At 42.9% G+C, this 21,484-nt stretch overlaps 1 protein-coding gene across 1 annotated transcript; it reads right to left on the reverse strand.

Annotated features, from left to right (window-relative positions):
- Nucleotides 1–568: 568 nt before the first annotated feature.
- On the reverse strand, nucleotides 569–14,599 carry SLC6A14 (solute carrier family 6 member 14; the record flags this gene model as incomplete). The annotated part of the gene is made up of 14 exons (XM_080352522.1): nucleotides 569–718; nucleotides 1,278–1,445; nucleotides 2,442–2,551; nucleotides 2,789–2,888; nucleotides 4,333–4,451; nucleotides 4,543–4,668; nucleotides 4,753–4,981; nucleotides 5,992–6,132; nucleotides 7,955–8,087; nucleotides 8,819–8,954; nucleotides 10,231–10,392; nucleotides 11,830–11,961; nucleotides 13,434–13,602; nucleotides 14,552–14,599. The coding sequence occupies 14 exons, from the start codon at nucleotides 14,597–14,599 to the stop codon at nucleotides 569–571; spliced, it is 1,923 nt and encodes a 640-aa protein (XP_080208648.1).
- Between the last annotated feature and the right edge of the window lie 6,885 nt (nucleotides 14,600–21,484).

Here is a 21,484-nt window from a genome sequence, read left to right on the forward strand (position 1 = left end):
GAGGAGCCTCACAGCACTGAGCAAGGCTTAGACAGAGAAAAATTGTTCGAGTTCCCTGAGCTACACAGTGCCAGGCAGCAGCACACCCGTTCCCCTTCTGCTGTCTGCACACCGCTGGGGATGGCAAAGCACAGCAAAGGTAGCAGCTGCGCGCAGCACATTGGGGCATGCAAGCACAGCACATTTTGGTTCAAATTCCCTGTAGCTGGGGACAACCAAAATGTGTCTTTATTCTCTTCCACACCAGTATCTGCAGTCCAGCTGGATACAGGTTGGATGGGGTTAAGCATGCCCAGTCCATCAGCCTGGGGAGCCTGCAATGCATTTTCCTGCCCCCTCAACCTAAATATCTGGGGAGATCCTAGTGTCTAATTCACCTGTTTCTCCCCAAACACACAGCACTAAAAAGAAATAATCTGGCTCACTATGGTTTGGGGGCTAGGCTTTGAAGGACAGAGGGTTGATTCGCTTTTTGTTGTTGCTGTTTTGCTTTGGCACTTTCTCACAGTTAAAGAAAAAAAAACAAACCCCACAGATATGTTAAAAAGTTGACATCCAAACGGCCATCTCATTGTTGACTGTATACAAAGGCAGACACAGTAGGAATCTCATGATCCTTTTCCTTTTTGGGATCTACAACATGGCTGTATCTTTCTCCTCGGTTACATGCCAGGTAGGGACCCCAGTTTGCAGCAGGTCTGCAGCAGCTTACAATGCGCTGGAAAGTAAAAAAAAACAAGAGGCATTTGACGTTTTACCTTGGTTTGGGCTATTGGTAAAGTTCAGTAAAGCTGTAACTCTAGATTTTCCCTGCAACTCAATAAATGGCAAACAAATAGAAGTTTTTTAAAATAATTCCAAATGTCTCTGGGTTCAGTGGATTCCAGACACCGAAGTCAAGCAAACAATGAAATCTGTGACCAACAAGACTCTCTGGAAAGCTTGGTGAGGAGACCATACCTCAAATCCTGCACTTGCTCATTCCTGTGAGGAATGGGAGGCAAAAGCCTTGAAAATGATATAGGGATAAAAATTCTTCAGAGAATTTAAAGCAGCTGGAATAATAACAGAAACTATGAAAATGACTTTTGAATGTGTGTGTGGACAGTAGGGTAAATTTGCCTCTGATTCAACCACCAGAGATGTGTTTTTTCTACAAATCCAATTAATGAAAACCTCAAAATACCAAACATGTTTTTGAGAAGAATGCACAAGTGTTCTTGATAATGCCAAGGAAATAAAGATTTGAGGCTATAACGACTTTTTTGTGGCCTTACCTGACAAAGGTTTCCTTCAGCTTTAACTATTTTTACAACAGCAACAATGGGAATCCAAATGATGCAGAAGATGATCATGCACCAGCCAACAGCGGTTCCCCAGTCTGGATATGACACCGAGCCATAAGTGGGAGGTGAAAACGTGACCAAAGACCAGACCAAAATTGCCTATTAAAAAAAAGGCAAGAAGATTTACGAGAGGAAAGTCAATTTCCAGCCAACTTGAACTTGCTACCTACAAATTTTGCACAGTTCCCTCTTGCTTTCTGAGTGTAAGAACAGTTGTGCAGGATTGTTGTTCAGTCATGGCCAAGCAGTAAGACTGAAGGACAGGACTGAAAATGACACAGATATGCACCCTAAAACTTAAAGTACATCAGTGTTTAAACAGAATTTGATTCTGGGTTATGTTGAAATCTTATGTTGGAAAATATATACATTGCTGGATGAGCCCAGTACCTTTCTCTGTTTGTTTTATGTGTTCCCATATTCCGTTATTTACAGGAATATAGGAAAGAATCTAAGATTAACTGTTGGTAAATATTGCTGCAGAAATCAGGTATTCCAGGGGCAGCATTTTCTGAATTGTAGACTGGACAATTTAAATGCTGGGCAGAGTGACTTGCCACTGCTGCTGGATTTGGGATGTTAGTAAATTATCTCATAAAACATAATCCAACCACCTACACTCACAATTAGAAGTACAGGAGTAACAAAAAACTGAGACGTGACAGGATGTAAAAAAGTCTTAGACAAGGGAGCAGCTGGATACCCAAAGAGCAAAGCTAAGCCAGGGATCTGTCCTGAAAATGGAATTTTCCTCCAATGAGAAAAATCTAGGTTGTCAAAACATTTTCTCACAGTCTGAAATGAAGATAATCTAGCTAAGATAGACAATCTGGCTGCTCTGTGTTAGTCCTCAGAGTGTAGACCCAGCTTACTAGCAACTGATCTGAAGGTCCAGCCTCTCCTGGAGAGGACCCAAGGAGGAGTGGAATGTATTAGAAAACATAGATAGCACATAGTTTGCTTCACTGTCACTGCCATACCACATGTTTATACACAGAGCCTGGGCATTCAGCCCTGAATCTTCACGTGGAAACCTCTTCAAGATCCAGTCACTAAGTTCTGTCACGCTAACACAACCCAGTCATCTACACTCACCATTAACAGCGCAGGAGTAACAAAAAACCAGCACATTCTCCACCACATCCAGAATAAACAGCTCTTCTTTCCAATCATCATTTCAATATCTTCAATGAACCTGTTTCCTCCTGTTGAAAGACAATCATAAGGAGCATGGTAAAGCAGGTGCCTCCCTTGCAGGTGTGGTTACTCAGAGGGGATAGAAGTAAGGCAACAGTCAAGGTCATTTTATCCAGTTCTTGGTTCCTGTTAAAGCTTTTTGGCCAGTTAAGTTATAAATGCTTTATTGTGGTAATTAGTGTTTATTATACACTGTGCCTGGGACTATGTAGTCAAATAATAGATTTTCAATGCAAGCAATTTACCATAAATGTAGACGATGCCTATTATCTCCAGTACAGCTGCAATAAGGATTCCCCATCCAGCACAAAAGTGATCTATTAGGTTAACCCAGTAAATTCCTGCCTGTAGAACAAGCAATAAAGAGATAAAATTGTACCCATTACAAGAAATGTATTTATGCAAATAAAACGAACTGCATTGTTCAAGAGAGCTTAACTAATCACCAATCTGAGTTTTTTAAATTCTCAGTTCTCTAGGTTAAGTACACATTTATGAACATTATTTCATTTAAATATCTCTATGTAAAATTGAAAAGCACATCTGACAAAATACCATAGATCTGTATACTAATAACATGACATGCGTATGCGAAGTTTTAGGGCAAGAGGAAATGGCCATAAGTTGAGCCAGGGAAGGTTCAGATTGGATATTAGGAAAAACTTCTTCATGGAAATGGTTGTCAGGCATTGGAACGGGGAAAGCACTGGAGTCACCATCCCTGGAGGGATTTAAAAGACATGTAGATGAAGTTCTTAGTCACATAGTTTAGAGGCAGACTTGACAGTGCAAGGTTAATGGTTGGACATGATGATCTTAAAGGTCTTTTCCAACCAAAAGGATTCTATGATTCTAAAGTACCTCCAGACAGCCAAGAGCAAAATGTAAATTTGGAACTTAACTGTCTTAAAGCTGCTGCTGAAGTTTTAATACTGAGCTACAGCAACAGCTATACCAGTTATCAGTTCTGGTAGGCCTGTATACTACACACACAGGTTTTCCACAGGTTTAAACACCAGCATGCAGTAGCAGGATCACAGAGCAGAAAATAAGCTTTAAGCCATTTCGCACTCTTGTGTACTAAGTTGTTTGCAAGCTTCCGTGATGTTTTATAACTTCTGTCATGTTTTATAACTTATGGGCTTAACTTGACTTTACAACTGTCTATTCACCAGAATTATCTCTTCACATTCTCAGTCTAATTGCATATATAAATCTGCATGGATGCAATTACAGTGAACCTTCACATCCTGGAAAGCAATTGTCCCAAGAAATTTTACACAGTATGCTTAATATTATCTTTATGTATGTGCATATATATATATATATATATGCACATACAGGAGAAGTAACCATACAGTCACTGACACTTGCAAAACAGTAGGTTTTTATGACGTGAATAGGCCGTTACCAGACAGGACAGGATTTGAGAAGTCAGTTTTGAACAAGAAGATCCCATCGGCATCTATTAGTTGTACCCGCAGAACTGCACAGACGCTGTATGTAGATGCTTGAGATTACACAAATAACCTCCTTAACTGGGGAGCAATACATCAGGTTGACAGTTCACAGGCCTTCTATTTAAAAGCACATCTCAGTTCGATAATCACAGAAAACCTTAGGTGCTTCTGGCTTCCCTCTGAGAATTTATTATTTGCATGTTCAGGCACACTGGCAGAATTTAAGATCAATCCATGCAAACATGAACAGCGGGAAAGGATATTTTTATTTGAGTTCATCACTTGCAACGTAACCAAACTCACTGCCAAAAAATATTTTAATGTCTTACCTGAGTAACACATACAAGACCAAGAAAGAAGAGCAATATGCACACACCCAGAGTTACAGGGATTCTTAATCTTTTCATCACTTTGGGATATATATCTTGTATGGTAGTTGTAAGTGTTTCTGAAAAGGAAGAAGTGTGGGTTTTAAGCAGCATAATTAAGACAGGTAATGGTCATTTGAAAAGCCATGGGTCACTTAAAACCCCACTCACCTACGGTGGCAAACTGGGAGTCAAGGCCCAAGAGCAGCAGCATGAAGAAAAACAAGAAGGACCACAGAGGAGAAACTGGTAACCTGGAGAGAGCCTCTGGGTAGGCTACAAATGCCAGATCAAATCCTGGAAAGTCGTGGAAAGAAGGAGGTTATTGTCACGCCTTGGGCAAAGCGAGTCCTGATAATGACAGCATGACGATCAGCCTACCTGAGTCCACAACCTCCGACACTGGTCTCTTAGACACAAATGCCATATGTCCCAAGATGGAGAATATCGCAAACCCAGCAAATACACTGGTGAGGCAGTTGGTTACACAAACTAAAATAGCATCTGAGTAGCAGTTGTTGTTGAATTTATTGTATGAAGACAAAGCAACAAGTCCACCCCATGCCACAGACAGGGAGTAGAATATCTGTGTGGCTGCATCTTTCCAAACCTACCAGAAACAAAAACATGGGAATTACTGTATTACATACAGCACATGTCGTAAACATTTAAGTCTGCCCTCTGTTAAAGCTCCAGGGTTTTTCTACATTTAGCTTGAACGTCTAATTGTATTTCACATGAGTTGCAGAGCAGATGGGATATAGGACGTTCATGACCTTGCAATCTAAAGCACAGACAATATCTTCTTTGATTTCTGAAGGACACATCCCAAGTGTGTTGCCAAATATTTAAATCTTATTGAGCTAACCCTGAAGAACAGATTCAAGTCATTCACATATGCAGGTTGTCAAGATATTAATCTTGTCACAGTGCCAATGAATAAGGAAAACCAGGACTGGGTTGCAAGTGTGAGGACTTTCATGTGCTCTCCCACTTATTGTCCTCACACCATAATCCAGACAAACTATTTTTACCTCTGCTGCAGTCCCTCAGTTAAAGCCAAATGCTCACGAAAAATACTACAAGTACATAGCATGCTTAATGTCTGCTTTTGGTAAAACTAAACTAATGTTGGCATGAGTCAGAACCAAAAATCCAGGCTTCCTTTGCACAAGGTGCCCTTCCTGGTCCTCCTAATTTCCCAAGCTAGTTTCCTGGGCAAGGCACAGCCTGAATTTCAAACTCAGAGATCCCTCCGACCTTCTGCTTAAGTTCCCTGAAATTATCAGCAAAAAAAGCTAGTGGGCATGTGAGAGCAACACCTGATCCCACAGCAAGAACTTTCTCAGCAGGCCTTGCTAGGATGAAACTCCAACATGACCTCTGAGATCTGCTTAGGGACAACATCACAGTTACCACTACCTGGTGTGGCAGGGAGGAGGCTGAGGGTGTCTATTTTTTAGGTTGAGAGTAGATAGAATAGAGGCTTGGACTTCCAATAGAGCTAGGGGTTGCTGAAAAAATACAGAACCTGCGTGGATAAGAAAGTTGCTCTGCAAGTGGCAAGCATGTAGAACCGCAGAACTGTGTCACATTTCCGGGGCTGGCACTACCTCTCACCTCTGCCTCCATCAGCTTGGTGATGTTGGACTGTCTCCCAATGTAGTATTCAATGCCATCGAGAGCACCTTCCAGGGTGACACCACGCACCAGCAAGATGAGCAGGATGACATATGGGAAGAGTGCAGTAAAGTAGACAACCTGCAGAATGAAGTGCAGGGACACATATTAGAAGGAAGGGAATGCACAGACCTCCATGCAGGAGGAAAGGCTGGGTTTTAGGCTAAGGTCTTCTGGTACAAATGATAAACAGGCGACCAGGGAAGTGAACACATCCCAAGCACAAAACCATCTGGCTTAGCCGGTTCTGGAGCTGCATTCCAGCAGAAGCAGAAGGCCCAAGACACATATACACTTTTCAGATAGGAGTTGGCCAGTTTCAGAAATGTACTTTCTGATATGATTTACTCCTATAGCAAGTTCTTAACTCAGCTACCCTGGAGGTCTCTTGCTAGGCATGCTTCTAGCAAAAGCTAACCGAACACCAGTCAAAATTAGGTTACCGGGATAAAATAATCTCCTTCTGAGACTGGGAAAAAAAAAAAAGGCAGCCATCCTGGAAGCTTTCTTTACTGGGAATGAGGACTTTTAGGTTCTCCCACACACAGATCTTTTTTGTTGTTTACACTATTTCTAGTGCGATGGGATTCAGGCCAGGAACAGGGCTAAGCAGTGCTATTATCATGCAGGTTACGTTCAATAATACCCTTGTTACTTGAGTCTCAGTTTCAGTGTTACACAGAGATAATTGACCCAGTACTGCTGGTTACACCAAGCCATAGCATTGCACCATCATATGGTGAGTCTGCCATTTCTGAAGACCTGCTACATATTTGTCCGGAATAGTCAATTTTCTCCGCTCTTCATCTTTGCCTTGTTCCTGCCCAGCCAGATTCTTCTGAGTCTTACCTTGCTTCTCAAAGATGCTTACCTTTGTGCCAGAAGAGAAGTGACAACAGGAAGAGCCAATTGACAGGAACCCAAAGAATGTGAGTTTGAGAGGAGCCATGCAGCAGAAAACTGTGGCTGGGTAAGCACAGATGCTCCACCCTGCAGTGCTGAGACATAGGGCAGAAAGCTCCAAATAGAAAGCAGAACAGAAAGAGACATCAGACTTGGGAAAGGAAGACAGGCAACAAGGAATCATGGAAAGGCACAGTGACAAAAGGAATGAAGAGGGGAAAGAGAAAAAAAAAACAAAACAGTGCAGGAAGGATGAGAGAAAGAGAGAAAGAATGAAGGCAGCAGAGACTGAGGAGGTAAGCAATGGAGATGCAACATGGAGGTAAAAAAGGAGCACGAGGAGGAACTAAACCAAGAAAAGGGCCTCAGGCAAAGAAGAATAAAATTGAGCCTGCCCGAAGTCTGGAGAGGAGTTGACCTAGCCCAGGGAAAACTCCAGGCAACCATGCTCCAGCATGTGGAAATGGAAGCTTAGCAGAGTCAAGAGCCTGAAAACAGGCACCTAGGGACCTGGTCCCTAAAAGTAGCTTGAAATCTTAAGTACAAATAACATTTCACAATCTGACAGGAACCTGCACACACACATCTCTTGGCAGGACTTGACCTGTACTGTCCAAACATCTCAACCAGTCTGGAGGTACAAATAATTACCGGGTGTTCCCAGGGTGTGCGCCTGTGCAGTTACATGCACATGTCTGCCATAACAGGCTGAGTGACTGCCAAAACTCAGCTGGAAACACCTGCGTGACAGCAAGATCCCCAAATACATGGCAGCGCTGGTGAAGCTAGGACACCTGTGTGTTAAGTAATCAGCACCTTACTCACATTTTATGTAACAGTTATGAAGCCAAGGGGCAGAAAGTAAGTCTAATGCTGAGTCAAGCAGAGGGTAGTGGGTTAGGAACTGCATCCTGCCTTGTGCTAACCCTTCCTCAGGTCCAGCCTACATTGGAAGGGTAGGATCAGGCCAGAAGTCTGCTACTGGCTCTTCCTAACTTACCTTTCCAGAAGATTTTATTCCTTTAAACAATGCAGCTCCAACAATTATCCAAGACAGGAGGAGGCAGAGAGCCAGGTACCACACGATGCCACCAGTCTCGTCCAACCCACTCGAGCGCTGAAGAGCCACTTTACTGAAAGCACAAAACACTGCAATGAGAAGAGTGGCAACAGCACATGTTCTTCAGCCACTTCTTGGAGGGAAACGAGCCGGTTTCTGCAGATATTACAAGACCCTGTAGGCGCTTCCATGAATATGTGGTTAGAAGTGCATAATTGGCATTGACAAACTGAATATTTAACTACAGTTTTCCCCTCTTTAAAAGCTATCAGCCCCTCAAACTCTCCATATATCACCCATCAGAACTACCTAAGCTCTTTCATGTTAACTGTGAAATTCTGTCACCAAGAGAAGAGTCCATAAGAAGAATCAGTTCCCAGAAGCCCAAGCAACATGAAACATGAGCCACCATGTGGCTAAGGAAATGGCATTTTCACAACAGGCTCAGATTCAGAATATATGTGAATATATTTTGCATAGTAGCTCCTGAAAAAAACCTCTAGACTATACATAAAGATGTTAAATAGTTCCTACCAGGACTTCAGAGAAGAAAACATCTTTAGCTGGATTATTTTTCAATTTGTTACAGGTTTACTCATTTGCTTCTCTCTGTTTTTTAATTTTTGTCTTAGGGGCCCAGACTCATCAATTAAATTTTAAGTCTCCTCTGTACAGATTTGTCTGCCCACCCCCTTTGACTGGACTGTTTCTGGACAGCAAGATAAGACAAAAATAGAAGATATATTCAAAACCACAATGTGTAATAAAAGCATTTTCAGCCATTTCTTTAAAACATTTACTTACTTCCAGTATTGCTCACTGGGAAATTGCCCTGGTTTGTAGTTCATGGTGCCGTTTATACATGTGAGATTGTTGTTTATGATGAATGAGTAGTTTGCATGAATGATTTGTCCATCTAAGGTTGCATTGCAGTCACTTACTGGAAGAAAGCAAGCAAGTGATGAAAGGGGATTGTAAACGCAGTGATGACTATTATAAAAATAAGACTATTACAGCAAATATGTTTTTGAAAGAGTTACAGCTTCATTTTGCCTACTAACAACATTTAGAAACAAACCTGAACTATCACTTACAGCTGTGACATAGTTACTTTGACTGTAAATCAAAACACCAAGGATCTGGTGTGCTCAGCGTCACCTTTCACTTATTGTGAAGAATACTTGCAAATCAGAATTGAGGATAGTAAAGATTGTAGCCTCAGCTATTCTGTGAAAACCTTTGTCCCAAACCAAGGTCACACACAGATCATCCTATAACAACTTCATTTTATTGTGGCAGAGGATTTACTAGAACTCTTTAAATATTTTCCTTAGTGGGGGATGGGTCCTATTTGATTTTTCGGCATTGTGATTTTTTTTTTTTTTCCAGAATATACAATAAAGAACACTGTGTCAGCATTTACTGGAAGTCTTGTTGAAGCCTATTTCAGGACAGCACTTACAAATTGTGAACTAAAGTATTTTTGTTTAGCCCATAAGCAAATGTCAACTTTTTGTTAAATAAAGCATCTCAACTTCATTTTATGAAACTATGAATCTTAGAAGATATTTTCAGATATATGGTTAAGTGAATTACAATTACATTAACACTTGGCAACACATTTCCAGCTGCTAATTAATAGTTATCTCACCAGCTTCACCTTTTGCCTTTTACTGGTCTGATATGGAAACTGGCGAGATAACAAATGTTTGGCAGTACATGTACTGCCAAACATCAAGAACAATAACATGGAGATATGTTCTAAAGAGTTATTCTGGTGTGAACCCAGTGCCCCACCGGTGCTCAGGATTACCACAGCCACTGGGGAGGCAAAGGGTAATGAAAGAATGCTCAATAAAAGCTATATAGCAATGCTCTTGCTGCAGGTAAGGAAGGTGTTTTCCTTGCCGTGAAGCCTGCTGAAATGGGAATGCAGTATTTCCAGGGAGTGTATGTACTAGAAGAAACCTTAGAGTTTAAAGAAGAATGAAGGATCCAACAAGGAGGTTTCAGCCCAGTTTTCTGTAGATTTTCCAGACATCCAGAACTGCAGGTAATCAGACAAGCATCACACCAGTGTGTTCAGAGACAAAACTCCAGGAAGGACTTTTCAAGCCATGGGTAGCTGTCTTGCTTCTGTTATTTCTCCCAGAAAACAGTACAAAGTACGAGTATTCAAACCAGTAATATTAAACTCTGTCTGTTAAATACAATACCTAATTGTGTTTTGCTGCAGAACTCATCTGCCCAGGAAAAACAGTCTGACCATGGCAGCACTTTTTGAAATGAGGCAAATAAGTAGTAGAGCGCATAAGCAATGATAACATTGTAGTAAATAGCCACAAACGTTGAGATGATGACCATCGTGATGCCCACTCCTAGGAAAGAGAAAGACACAATGTCTTAACTAACCCAGACTTGGCTGAAAGAAAAAGAAAAAAAGAAAAGAATGGCCTTCACTTGACTTTTAAAAGGCTACTTGGGAAGAAGTTGAAATAATTTTTCATTTGTTTGTTTTTTAAAATAATTTTAACAACAGTCAAACATGGAAAGAGTGAAGCCATGAAGGGAGGCTTGTGATCCAAACTGACCATCTCAAGTGTGGTTTGACAGAGAGCTTGAATCAGGCCCACAGGAAAATTGGACTAGTTGCTAAGTCCACGTCCAAAGGAAAAATTCAGTATTTTGTTTACCTCCAGTTCAGTGGGAGGTTCTGATTGTTTAGTAACATAAAACAAACTATACAACAACTATGACTGACCAAGCCATTTTAAAGATCCCATTGCAATGTATAGTTTTGCCAATAAATGATAAGGAACACAGAACAGTAAATCTGTATCAACAATACTGTTCTCCTCCTTTGTTAATACGAACTTTGTTCTGCAAGTTTGGGAAAGTCTGCCAAACTGTCCCAGTCATCTTGGAGACTATATTTAAGTTTATATCTTCACAGATACACAAGAGATTTGCTGTGTCAATAGACTTTTGCTTTAAAGTTAAATGCAGTGCTCTCGTGAAAGATTGTGTCTGCTGGCAAAAAGCGTAAGCATTCAGGCAACCAGCCAGACTGTAATCCCTTTTGTTTCTGTAGAAGGCGGCAGGTGAAATTCCTGTTGCATTATAAAGAAACTTCCCTGTTCCTACATGAATTCCCCTGGTAGGGAAAGAGGACAAACAAGACCAATTACATAGCTCTTTCCACCCATCGGTACAGGACCCGGACAGATACGAGTGAGTAAAGCACATGGTTAATTGTTTCCAAACACAGAAATCTTCACTTTAAAATTCAGTCCCTCACGGAGAAAGGTAAACTACCACTACAGAACACAACCATTTATGTTATCACAAGAGGCACCTTACAAAGCTGGAGTCTAGCCTATTTTATGATACCAGCATATGACTCCCAAGGCAGCGAGTTGAATGAATGCACAGAATTGCATCAAGCAATCAGAGCCACGTGCCTGTGCCAATCCTGACAGCCCAATACAGAATTAGCCCATCCAACAGTGAACTTGCAAGCTACATAGGACATAAAGTATAAAGAAGCAGTGATAAAAGTTAACTTCTAAATATGATTTTCTATCTGTTGCACGTGGCACCAGGTGTTTAACTGATGGTTTTCCTCACACAGCAAACAGGCATTGCCTTCTGCCTGGAGAACTACAGTTAAGGTGGTATACTGCATGCCATGAGGAGAATCATTAATAAAACTTCCTTTCAGAATTAGCAACTTTGTGAAGAAATCATTAACTCATTTATTACTAGAATTAATTACTTTATCACTAGAAAAAAAAATACGGAAACGTAATACCAACCTTGAAACAACGGTAATATTCTCCACATGGAAATTGGTCCTAGACTGGCAAACTGCCCAAGGGAACATTCCATGAAAAATAAGGGCAAGCCAGCTAATGCCAACATCAGACTGTATGGGATTAGGAAAGCACCTGAGAGGAGAGAGGGCAAAAACCCACAAACACACACACAGAGAAAACAATGAATCTTTCAGTATTCACCACAGTTCTATTACATTTTATATTCCCCTTTTCCCCTTGCCTCAAATAACCCACTGTGGTTTTTTTGTTTGTTTGTTGTGGGATTTTTTTTCCTTTTTTTTTGCTTTTTGCAGAATATAGAGGCCAGTTTCTATAACCTGTTTTCTGTAATACTAAATAGTACCTTCGGTGAAGAAACACATATTACCAGAAGAATTAGTGATTTACACAGGAATTAAAAGGATTTTACAAAAACTATTAAAGACATACTGCTCTCATACAAGCTGAACACTGCTCAGCTGTAGGCACCATTGGTTTTGTCTGCTTACTATTTCATCTTCCGGCTTTTAATTTAAAAAGGAACAGAACCATTTCTTCATGTACTTAGCTGAGATTTACAACTGCTCTGTTAGAGTAGCTACTGGATGTCAAAGCATGAAAATTATTTTCTATGGTTGGCTGACTCCTGTGTTAAACAGCATCTCAGCATGGCACTTGTTTGAGTCCCTTTTAAAGTGTACATTAACCTGATATATCAATGGCTGCCCTGTTCCGCAAAAGGGACTGACACTTCTTTGTCTTTGCAGAAGATAGGACAAGCGAGAGCATGGTTTTCCTAAACAAGATCCAATATCCAATGCAACTCAGCTAAACTCACTCTAATAAAACTTCTATACCAAGAATGCCACTTTGTGTTCCACAGACAGCTGTATGGGCTGTGCTGCATGTACAGTCCAGAATTCAACTTCCAATGACTGTTAGGCAGAGCAAATAAGTACATACAAGTAAGTCCTCTGCAGTTACTTGGCGTTTATGCTCTCTTTAATTACCAGTGATTGCCTGGCAAGTAGACAAAGCCCTGGAATAGCAGCCAGAGAAGCCAGTGCCTCCATTTGGCTTTGCCACTAGTTTGTTGTGTAAGCAGGCAGAGGCTCTCTCTGCCTCACACTTCCCAGTTGTCTGATGGGGATAATTACTGAGCTTGGATAATTATTCCAGCTTAGCTTGTTTGCCTGGCAGAACAAAGGTTGAGAGGGGATTCAATTGCTCTTTATAAGCATATCAAGGAGGTAAGCACTGAGGAGGGAGAACAGCTGTTTAGGTAAGTAGTGGATATCGGTACGTTGACAAAAAGATGCAAAGTTGATCTTGAATAAATCAGACGAGTTCTGGAATTCTCAGGTGGAAGTTTGCAATTAAAAGTAAATACTATTTCCCTCCTCAGCCAGCACTCAAAAAACAGAGAGGCCTCCTACTCCTCTTCTCATTCCCATCAGCAGGCACTATACCACTTCCAAGGGCAATGCTCACATCCAGCTTTGATAAAATGTGCCCATCCTCAGGGCTGGCTCTTGGAGCTGGCCCTCCTCTGTCCTGGAGATAGCAAGGTGTGCCCACCCCACCCTGCCATTCAATACAGGTACCTCCGCCGTTCTGGTAGGTGAGGTAGGGAAACCGCCAGACGTTGCCCAGGCCCACAGCGTAGCCCACCATGGAGAGCAGGTAGTCGCCTTTGTTTGACCAGTTGCCACGCTCCGAGTTCTCATCGTTGGCACTGGCGTGGGCATCTTTTTCATTTGACAAACTGAAGTCCTTGGAAGGGAAGAAGAGGGAAGGTTGAGGATCGCCCCATAGGTAAATGGAGCAGTTATAGCCTCATTTCTCTGTCCAGAGCAGCACCTTGGTAATGCTGGGCAGGGCAGGTTGACAGGGTGGGCAGAGCCAGGTGGGCTGCCAGTCCGGCTGATCCCTGGCAGGCCAGCATAGACCTGTGAGAGACGGTCCCACCAAAGACCCCCAAAATATCTTCATGGTTAGTTTTGCCCTGCTCCTACCTTAATTGTTTGTTCTGTCAGATCTGGGGGAAGCACCTCCAGGGGACTCCCCTATTCTGCCCCTGCATGTGCCCAAGTGTCCCCATACCTGTTCAGAAGTTCATCCCAGCACATATCTGTAAGTTCACTTTAAAAACACCTGTCCAGGTGCCTTTCACAACTGCCCAAGTGCTGATCTTAACTCATGCCTCTTTATCTACCCAGTGCATTCATATTCCCACACCTGTCTGGATCTCACCTGACCAGATAATTTCATACCTGGCCATGTGCACCATACATCACCTGCCCAGTGCTCCCACAGCTGCCCAGGCACCTGCATCCTACTTGCCTGAGTGCCCCTATGCCTACTTGGGTACCTCCATACCGTACCTACTCAGATGCACCCACACTTGCCTAGGTGTTCCCTTATCCCATGTGCCCAGAAACCCCCAATATCCCACCTGCCCAGGTGTTTTCATACTTGTATAGGTGTCCCCATACATCACTGGCCTGAGTGTCTCCATACCTGCCCAGGTATTCCCATACCTCACCTGCCCAGGTATTCCCATACCTCACCTGCCCAGGTGTCTCCATACCTGCCCAGGTATCCTCATATGCCACCCGCCCAGGTGGCCGCATCCCTTCTCGGGTGCTTTCACACCTGCCCAGTTGTCCCCATACCCCACCTGTCCGGGTGTCCTGGGCCAGCCACCCCCCGGCCGCCTCACCTTCTTCTTCCCGCAGGAGAGGAAGCCCGGCAGGTTGAGCATCCCCATAGCCACCGCTGCCGGAACCGCTCCGCTCTGCCCGCGCCGGCCGGCGCCCGGCCCTTTATCGGAGCCGCCTCCCGCCCGCCCCCCGCCGCCCTGCCGGGAATCGCGGCCCTTGGGCTGCCCCGCGGCCCGGGCGGAGCCGCCGGCGATGCGGCACCTCCCGCCCCCGGGGCACCCCCTCGCCGCCTGCCCCAGCCCCGTGCCCACTTCCTTGGGAACACTCACCTGCTTAACCCTGCCCGGCCTCCTGCCCACTTCCCCTCCTAAACACCCCCTGCCCTCCACACGCCCTCCCCTCCTCACCTTACCCCGACCCACTTCCCCTGCCACGACTCGCCTATGCTCGCTCCCTGAGCCCGGGCTCTTCAGACCTTCTTGCACCCCTGTCTGCCCACTTCTTTGCCCCCCACCCTCTTCTTCTAACATGCCCCTCGCCAGTCGTCTTCTCCCTTGTTTGCCAGTACCTACCCCCACAACGACTCGCCTGTCTTCTAGCTACAGGGCTGCCAGCTCCCCATCACACAATGACCCTCTCCTGAGCACCACACACCTGCCTGCGCTGACCCCACTGCCTCCCCACAGAGCCACTGCTCAGCTACCTCACCTACATTCATTCACCCGGAGACACTGCTCATGGCTTCATCTCCAACCATACCTACTTCTCATTCCTTCTGAGCCTGTTCCATATTGGAGTTTAGGGTCAGGAGAGACAAGAAAGCAAAGGGCACAATGGGGTTAAATAGTATGGAAATTTCAGCTTCTAAACACACCTTCCACTACACATGACAGGCACAGAAGGGCAGGTCATAAAAGCAAAGCCATTGCCAGAGGAGGAATGTAATGAGCAACGACTTAAAGACCTTTCCTGAAGCACTCTCCTGCTTCACCCACCTAAGTGACCTTCCCCAGGTATCCCCTAAGGACATGCAGGAGGACACACTCCACTTACAAGCACAAGGGGACACTGGTTGACTGGCTGCTTAATTGGCCTCCTTAATTTCTAACTGCTGTTTTCCATGGCTCTTCCAGATCCACACCATGACAAACACACTTTCTGTCCTCAATTAGTGGGAATTTTTGTTGAGTAAAGTGCTACCCAGCATGGCTCTATCTAGCCACAGCTCAGAGGTATATCAGGAGTGAGAAGTGTGTGGGGCAGCATCTGAAAGGTAGGGAAGGTAAAATCAGATTGTGTTTTATTCCGCTGTGCAGCAGGTTCTCTAGGAGACTTCTATTTCAGAAACTGTAGGGATGCCAGAATACTCTACCTTTGGAGCAAAAAGTGTGTGCAAGTGTAGTGTCCTGGCATCACACAGGCTTTGGGGAGAATAAATAAACAAAAAATTGAGAAAACACCCCTTCACAGGCTACCTGTGAATTCTGGATTCTGTATGAAACTATACAAAACCCACCCACACCAAGAACACACTGAGAAATCAGTCAACATTCTTCCAAAGCCTCTCTGAATTGTATATAAACTAAACAAACCTTTTTGCCAATCCTGATCTGAGTTATGAGTTTGAAATAAAATCAGTTAGGATAGTTTTGGTTTTAGTTTCGGGTAACTTCAGTATCTGTGGGTCGCTGTCTCCCCAGAGGAAAATAAAAATGTTCCTGTAAACAATACTGGGCCTGACAAAAGCACTGAACTCTCTTCCAAACTCATGATTCAGAACTGGCTATCAGCTTGTTTAGAAATTAAATTAGATGAAAAACAACCTGTTAGCCTCAGCCTCTCCCTCCTTATTAGTATTAAGTGTGTGTTGTAATGTTGCGGAGTCACAGACTGTGGCATTCTCTGCGTGTAACTCAAGATGACTAAAAGTAAAACTATACTGGAGGTACCACTCCTGGGATACGTTCCGTTTCTGACCACGTGAAAGTTTTGATTCTAATGCATTTTCTGTACTTAAAGAAGAAAATATAAAAATCACAGCACACTCAAAATTCCAGGGATGAACAGAAGAGAGATGAGTATCATTAAAGAGAGAATTGTGCCTGAAGCAGGGTTTTATTTTGCCTCTGTGTTAGCTATGCAGCTGAATAGCATGGCAGCTTGATTTGCATTCACTAGAGGTTGAGTCCATCAGGCTGAGCCCTGAAGGCTGGTTCCTCACAGCCACCCATTGGGCAAGCACCCCACGAGCCAGTTACCACTGGAATGTCTCAGCTACAAATCCAGAGATAACAACCAGCAAACCAAAGCCAGCTTGGCTCTGCCATAAATGAGATATTCCATCTCCTGACCAGCAGTATAATTGAGGTATTTAAGTAACCTTCTTTCTTTGGAAAGTACCCTTGGTTTACTATGAACTCCATTTACTGAAGACTCTGTTAACCCAATGGTGGGAAAAAATAAAATAATAATAATTAAAAAAAAATCATTAATGATAACCTTAACATGCTGACAACAAAGTAAACAATTCTGACATTTCCTAGGAACAGCAAGATACCCGTGTTTTCCATTTGGTTGCAGTAGTGCTATTATCCGTTGTTGGGTATTCCCCTGGGCTAACACAGCTAAGGTGATGAAGTGGATGTATTTAGTGTGCTTATTTAAGAACGTGAGTAAATTCTATTTCTTAATCTATATCTTCTGCAATAGCAGTACTTACTAATATTGGCACCTGGTACACACATTCAAAACTGATTCAGCAGACAAAGAGGGGCTCGTTTATCTCTCCCATTCCCAACTGGAAGGAGCTGAAAACCAGAAAACCCACTCTGCAAATAGGAGCAATGGCTTTAGAATAGTACTAATCCTGGCATTAAAGCCGTAAAAGGAAATCACTGGTGTGTCTACAAGGCAGGCAGTACTCTCTAGCATAAAGTGATCCAGAAGAGGAGCAAGAGAGAATGAAAGTGATACCTGCAGCCTTGCCACCTGTAACATGTACAAGTCCTGGAAAAAGTCATGAATTACAAAACAAATTAAGTTTTTTCCCATCCAGAGAAGATCAAGCAGCACCGCCAACTGCACAGGGAATGTCTACCTGCCAGATGTGAATCATGTTGTTCAAAATAATGTCTGGCCTAGCTGAGAGCCTCAAATAAGCGAGAGCCCAAGTGTAGGAATAATTATTGGTGTTCTGCAAGGCTAACAGCCAAACCCACCAGCAGCACACGAGGATGCTACATGAAAAACTGATTGAGCTGGACATAACTGCCTACAGATCAATACATTCTATCTATGTAATTCCCTGCCACAGGAATCAAACTACTCACATCTGCCATGCTCATATGCCTGTGAGTGCAGCTACGTGACACTTGCCCCATGGTATCCAGTGCAGTGTTATGAATCTGCTCCATACCTCAGAACAAGAAGGCAGGTGCCAGTGTGCACTGGATGGTCATGACAAGATTGTTGGTACCTTCCCACAGAGCCAAAGATGGCAGTGAGGGACTACATAGCTGTATTTGCTGACTGACAGAAACATCTTCCTCACATTTTATTCAGGCACCAGCACAGCAGCTTCCCTACAGCTACAGACAACGCTCAGGTAAGCAAATGGCAGTAACCAATGCAACCAGAAAACAAACAAAACAAAGAAACAAAAAACCACTGCACTCCTTATAAACAAGCCAGAAGAAACTGTTACAGAGTAACAGACACAGCAAGGCAGAAAATTTAGACTGTTGTCTCCTGCAGCAGCAGGAATTATACTCTCCTCTACAGGTAAACAGAATCAAGTTCTACAGTACACGTTTAAACTGACTTTTTTAGCTTAAAAACACATCAGCCTTGGTTTAAAAACCAAGTGATAATGAGTGAGCCAGTTTACTTTGTGGTGAACTGAGCTGCAGGTGATCTAGAACAAATCTTTACCACCAACTTAACAACAACAGAAGTTCAATCATTGGTCAAGTAACCCATGAAAGCAATGTAGAATTCTCCATCTGGAGAGAAATGTATTATTTCACTGTATGGCAGCTGTCAGCAAGGTGGAAGTGTATCTAGAAGGAAGGCGCAGCAAGAAGGGGCTCTCCTGCTCAGAAGACAGAATAGAGAGACAACAATGGTGTTGTCAAGGGTACAGACAATGTAAATTACAGAGACAAGGGCAAAGGTTTCTGAAGTAGCCACCTTTGGCTTCAAAGGTACCTATGGAAGCAGACTGCCAGGGTTTATAGCAAAACACAAAGAGATTGGAAAATGATTACTTAAGAAGCTGCATGCCAATACTAGCTTGCCTGGTTCTCATGGCCCCCATCCAACAGTCTGAGCTGCTCAGACAACTGATACAAAACAGATTCTGCTTCCAATCCTGCTGATCCCTTCATGGTGAGATTTTGCTCACAGGAAAAGGAGATGACCTTTTATACATCCTTTTTCCTTGTTCTATTTTTCTCAGGAGTTTTGTGCCTTTTCTGCATAGCTGGGATGTTCATTGCTGCTTTTCAACAGACCATTAGGAAGAACACATCTACTCCAGATCACAAGCCACCAGTCCATTTTCATTAAAGGTTTAATAGAATGGAAATTGTGAGAAACTTTGATTCAGAAACTTAGAAAAGGGGCATTCAAAGTTTTTGGTAATGCCCAAGAGTTTAATTCACTAATGTAATACTAACTAATAGACTCTGTTGTAAAACATGTAATCAGATTAAAGACCTCTGTTGACCTGATCTCAATGATTGCTGCTTGATCAGATTTTCCCCCCCAGTTTCAGCACTTTTGGATTCACCTATGTGGCCAACTCAGAGGTGACAGATGTACCAAGGACATTGCTACTGAGCTACTTGCCTCAATGGACAATCTGCTATCATAACCCAAAAGAGGCAGCTGAAAGCTCACTCATTTATGTCCTCGCAACAGAACAATTGCAAAAGTGCTGCAAGCGCAAAATGGATAAACCTTCTAAGTCATGTTCCTAGGAAAACCCCCTTTTCATGTTTTGAGGGTGGAGACTTGGAAAGTAGATTTGCCTTTGGGCGTTTTTATCAGTCTGCAACCTGCAGTTAGCATAATACACACTAATCAGGTTAGTGATGGGGAAGTTTTACATACGCATGTAGGAAAAAACAAGGCAGAAATAAACTCACTCAAATATACCAGTAAACCTGAAAATCTCTACAGTACCACTCCTCTACTACACTGGATTTGGAAGAAGATTCTAATGTCCCAGCCACTCAAAAGAGACCCACAGGTCTCCGTCCACAAAATTAATCAAAGTGTTTTCAAGACTATTTGCAAGATTGTCAGTTTTGTGTCAAAGTTAAATTGATCACAGCACTAGTTGATTTTATTATTTTGATGCTTAACCCTAAACCTAACCCTAACCGCTAACCCTAACCCCTAACCCTAAAACCCTAACCTTAACCCTAACCCCTAACCCTAATCCTTACTCTGACCATAACCCTGACCCTAAACCTAACCTAAGTTTAACAATAACCCTAAACCTCACCCTAACCCTAACCTAAGCCTAACACGAACCCTAACTCTAAACCTAACCCCACTCTAATCCTAACCCTAACCTAACCCTGACCCTGATCATAACCCTGTACATAACCCTAACTAAGTTTAACGATAACCCTAAAGCTAACCCTAACTCTAACTCTAACCTAAACCTAATGCTAACCCTAAACCTCACCCTAACCCTAACCTAAGCCTAACACGAACCCTAACCCTAACCTAAGTTAAACAATAACCATAAACTTAACCCTAACCCTAACCTAAGGCTAAGACTAACCCTAAACTAAACCTAATCCTAAATCTAACCCTAACCCTAACCAAAACCCTAACCCTAACCTTAACCCCAACCCTAACCTAACCCTGACCATAAACCTGTACATAACCCTAACCTAAATTTAAAAATAACCATAAACTTAACCCTAACCTGACCCTGAACATCACCTTATACATAACCCTAACCCAAGTTTAACTATAACCCTAAAGCTAACTCTAACACTAACTCTAACCCTAACCTAACAGTAACCCTAACCATAACCCTAACCCTAAGTCTTACCCTGACCATAACCCTGACCCTAATCCAAGTTTAACAATAATCATTAACCTCAACGTAACCCTAACCTAAGCCTAACACTAACCCTTACTCGAAACGTAACCCCACCCTAATCCTAACTCTAACCCTTTGCCTAACCCTAATCCTTACCCTGACCATAACCCTGACCCTAACCTCAGTTTAACAATAAACCTGAACCTCAACCTAACCCTAAACTAAGCCTAACACTAACCCTAATTTTAAACCTAACCCCACCCTAATCCTAACTCTAACCCTTACCCTATCCCTATCCCTAACCCAAACCCTAACCTAACCCTGACCCTGACCATAACCCTGTACATAACCCTAACCTAAGTTTAACGATAACCCTAAAGCTAACACTAACACTAACTCTAACCCAACCCTAATGCTAACCCTAACCGTAACCTAATCCTAACCCTAACCCTGACCCTGACCATAACCTAAGTTTAATAATAATCCTAAACTTAACCCTAACCCTAACCTAAGCCTAAGCCTAACCCTAACTCTAACCGCAACCTAACCCTAATCCTAAACCTAACCATAACCCTAACCCTAACCCTTACCCTAACCTAAGCCTAAGCCTAACCCTATTTGACTGTTAATTGAAGAGAACCTAAGAAGAGACTCAAGTCTCTTCAGGATTTGTTGGGTGGAACATTCTCCTCAGATCCTTCATTCTCTGAGACCATAGCTCTTTCCAGGATAACACAGCCTTTTTCATAGCACTGGCTGTCTTCGGTCCCTGAGAACTTGTCAATTTGTCAGATATTACTAATTACCATATGGCACTTCTCAAACACAGAGCTTCATCTAGAAAAAGTAGGAAAGCAATCTAAAAAGGACTAATGTGTTTGAAGTAGGATTAAATACAGGCTAGGTGGCTATCACAACTGTGCAAACCTCT

The sequence above is a fragment of the Nesoenas mayeri genome (assembly GCF_963082525.1).
Source record: "Nesoenas mayeri genome assembly, chromosome: 13".
Classification (NCBI taxonomy): Eukaryota; Metazoa; Chordata; class Aves; order Columbiformes; family Columbidae; genus Nesoenas; species Nesoenas mayeri.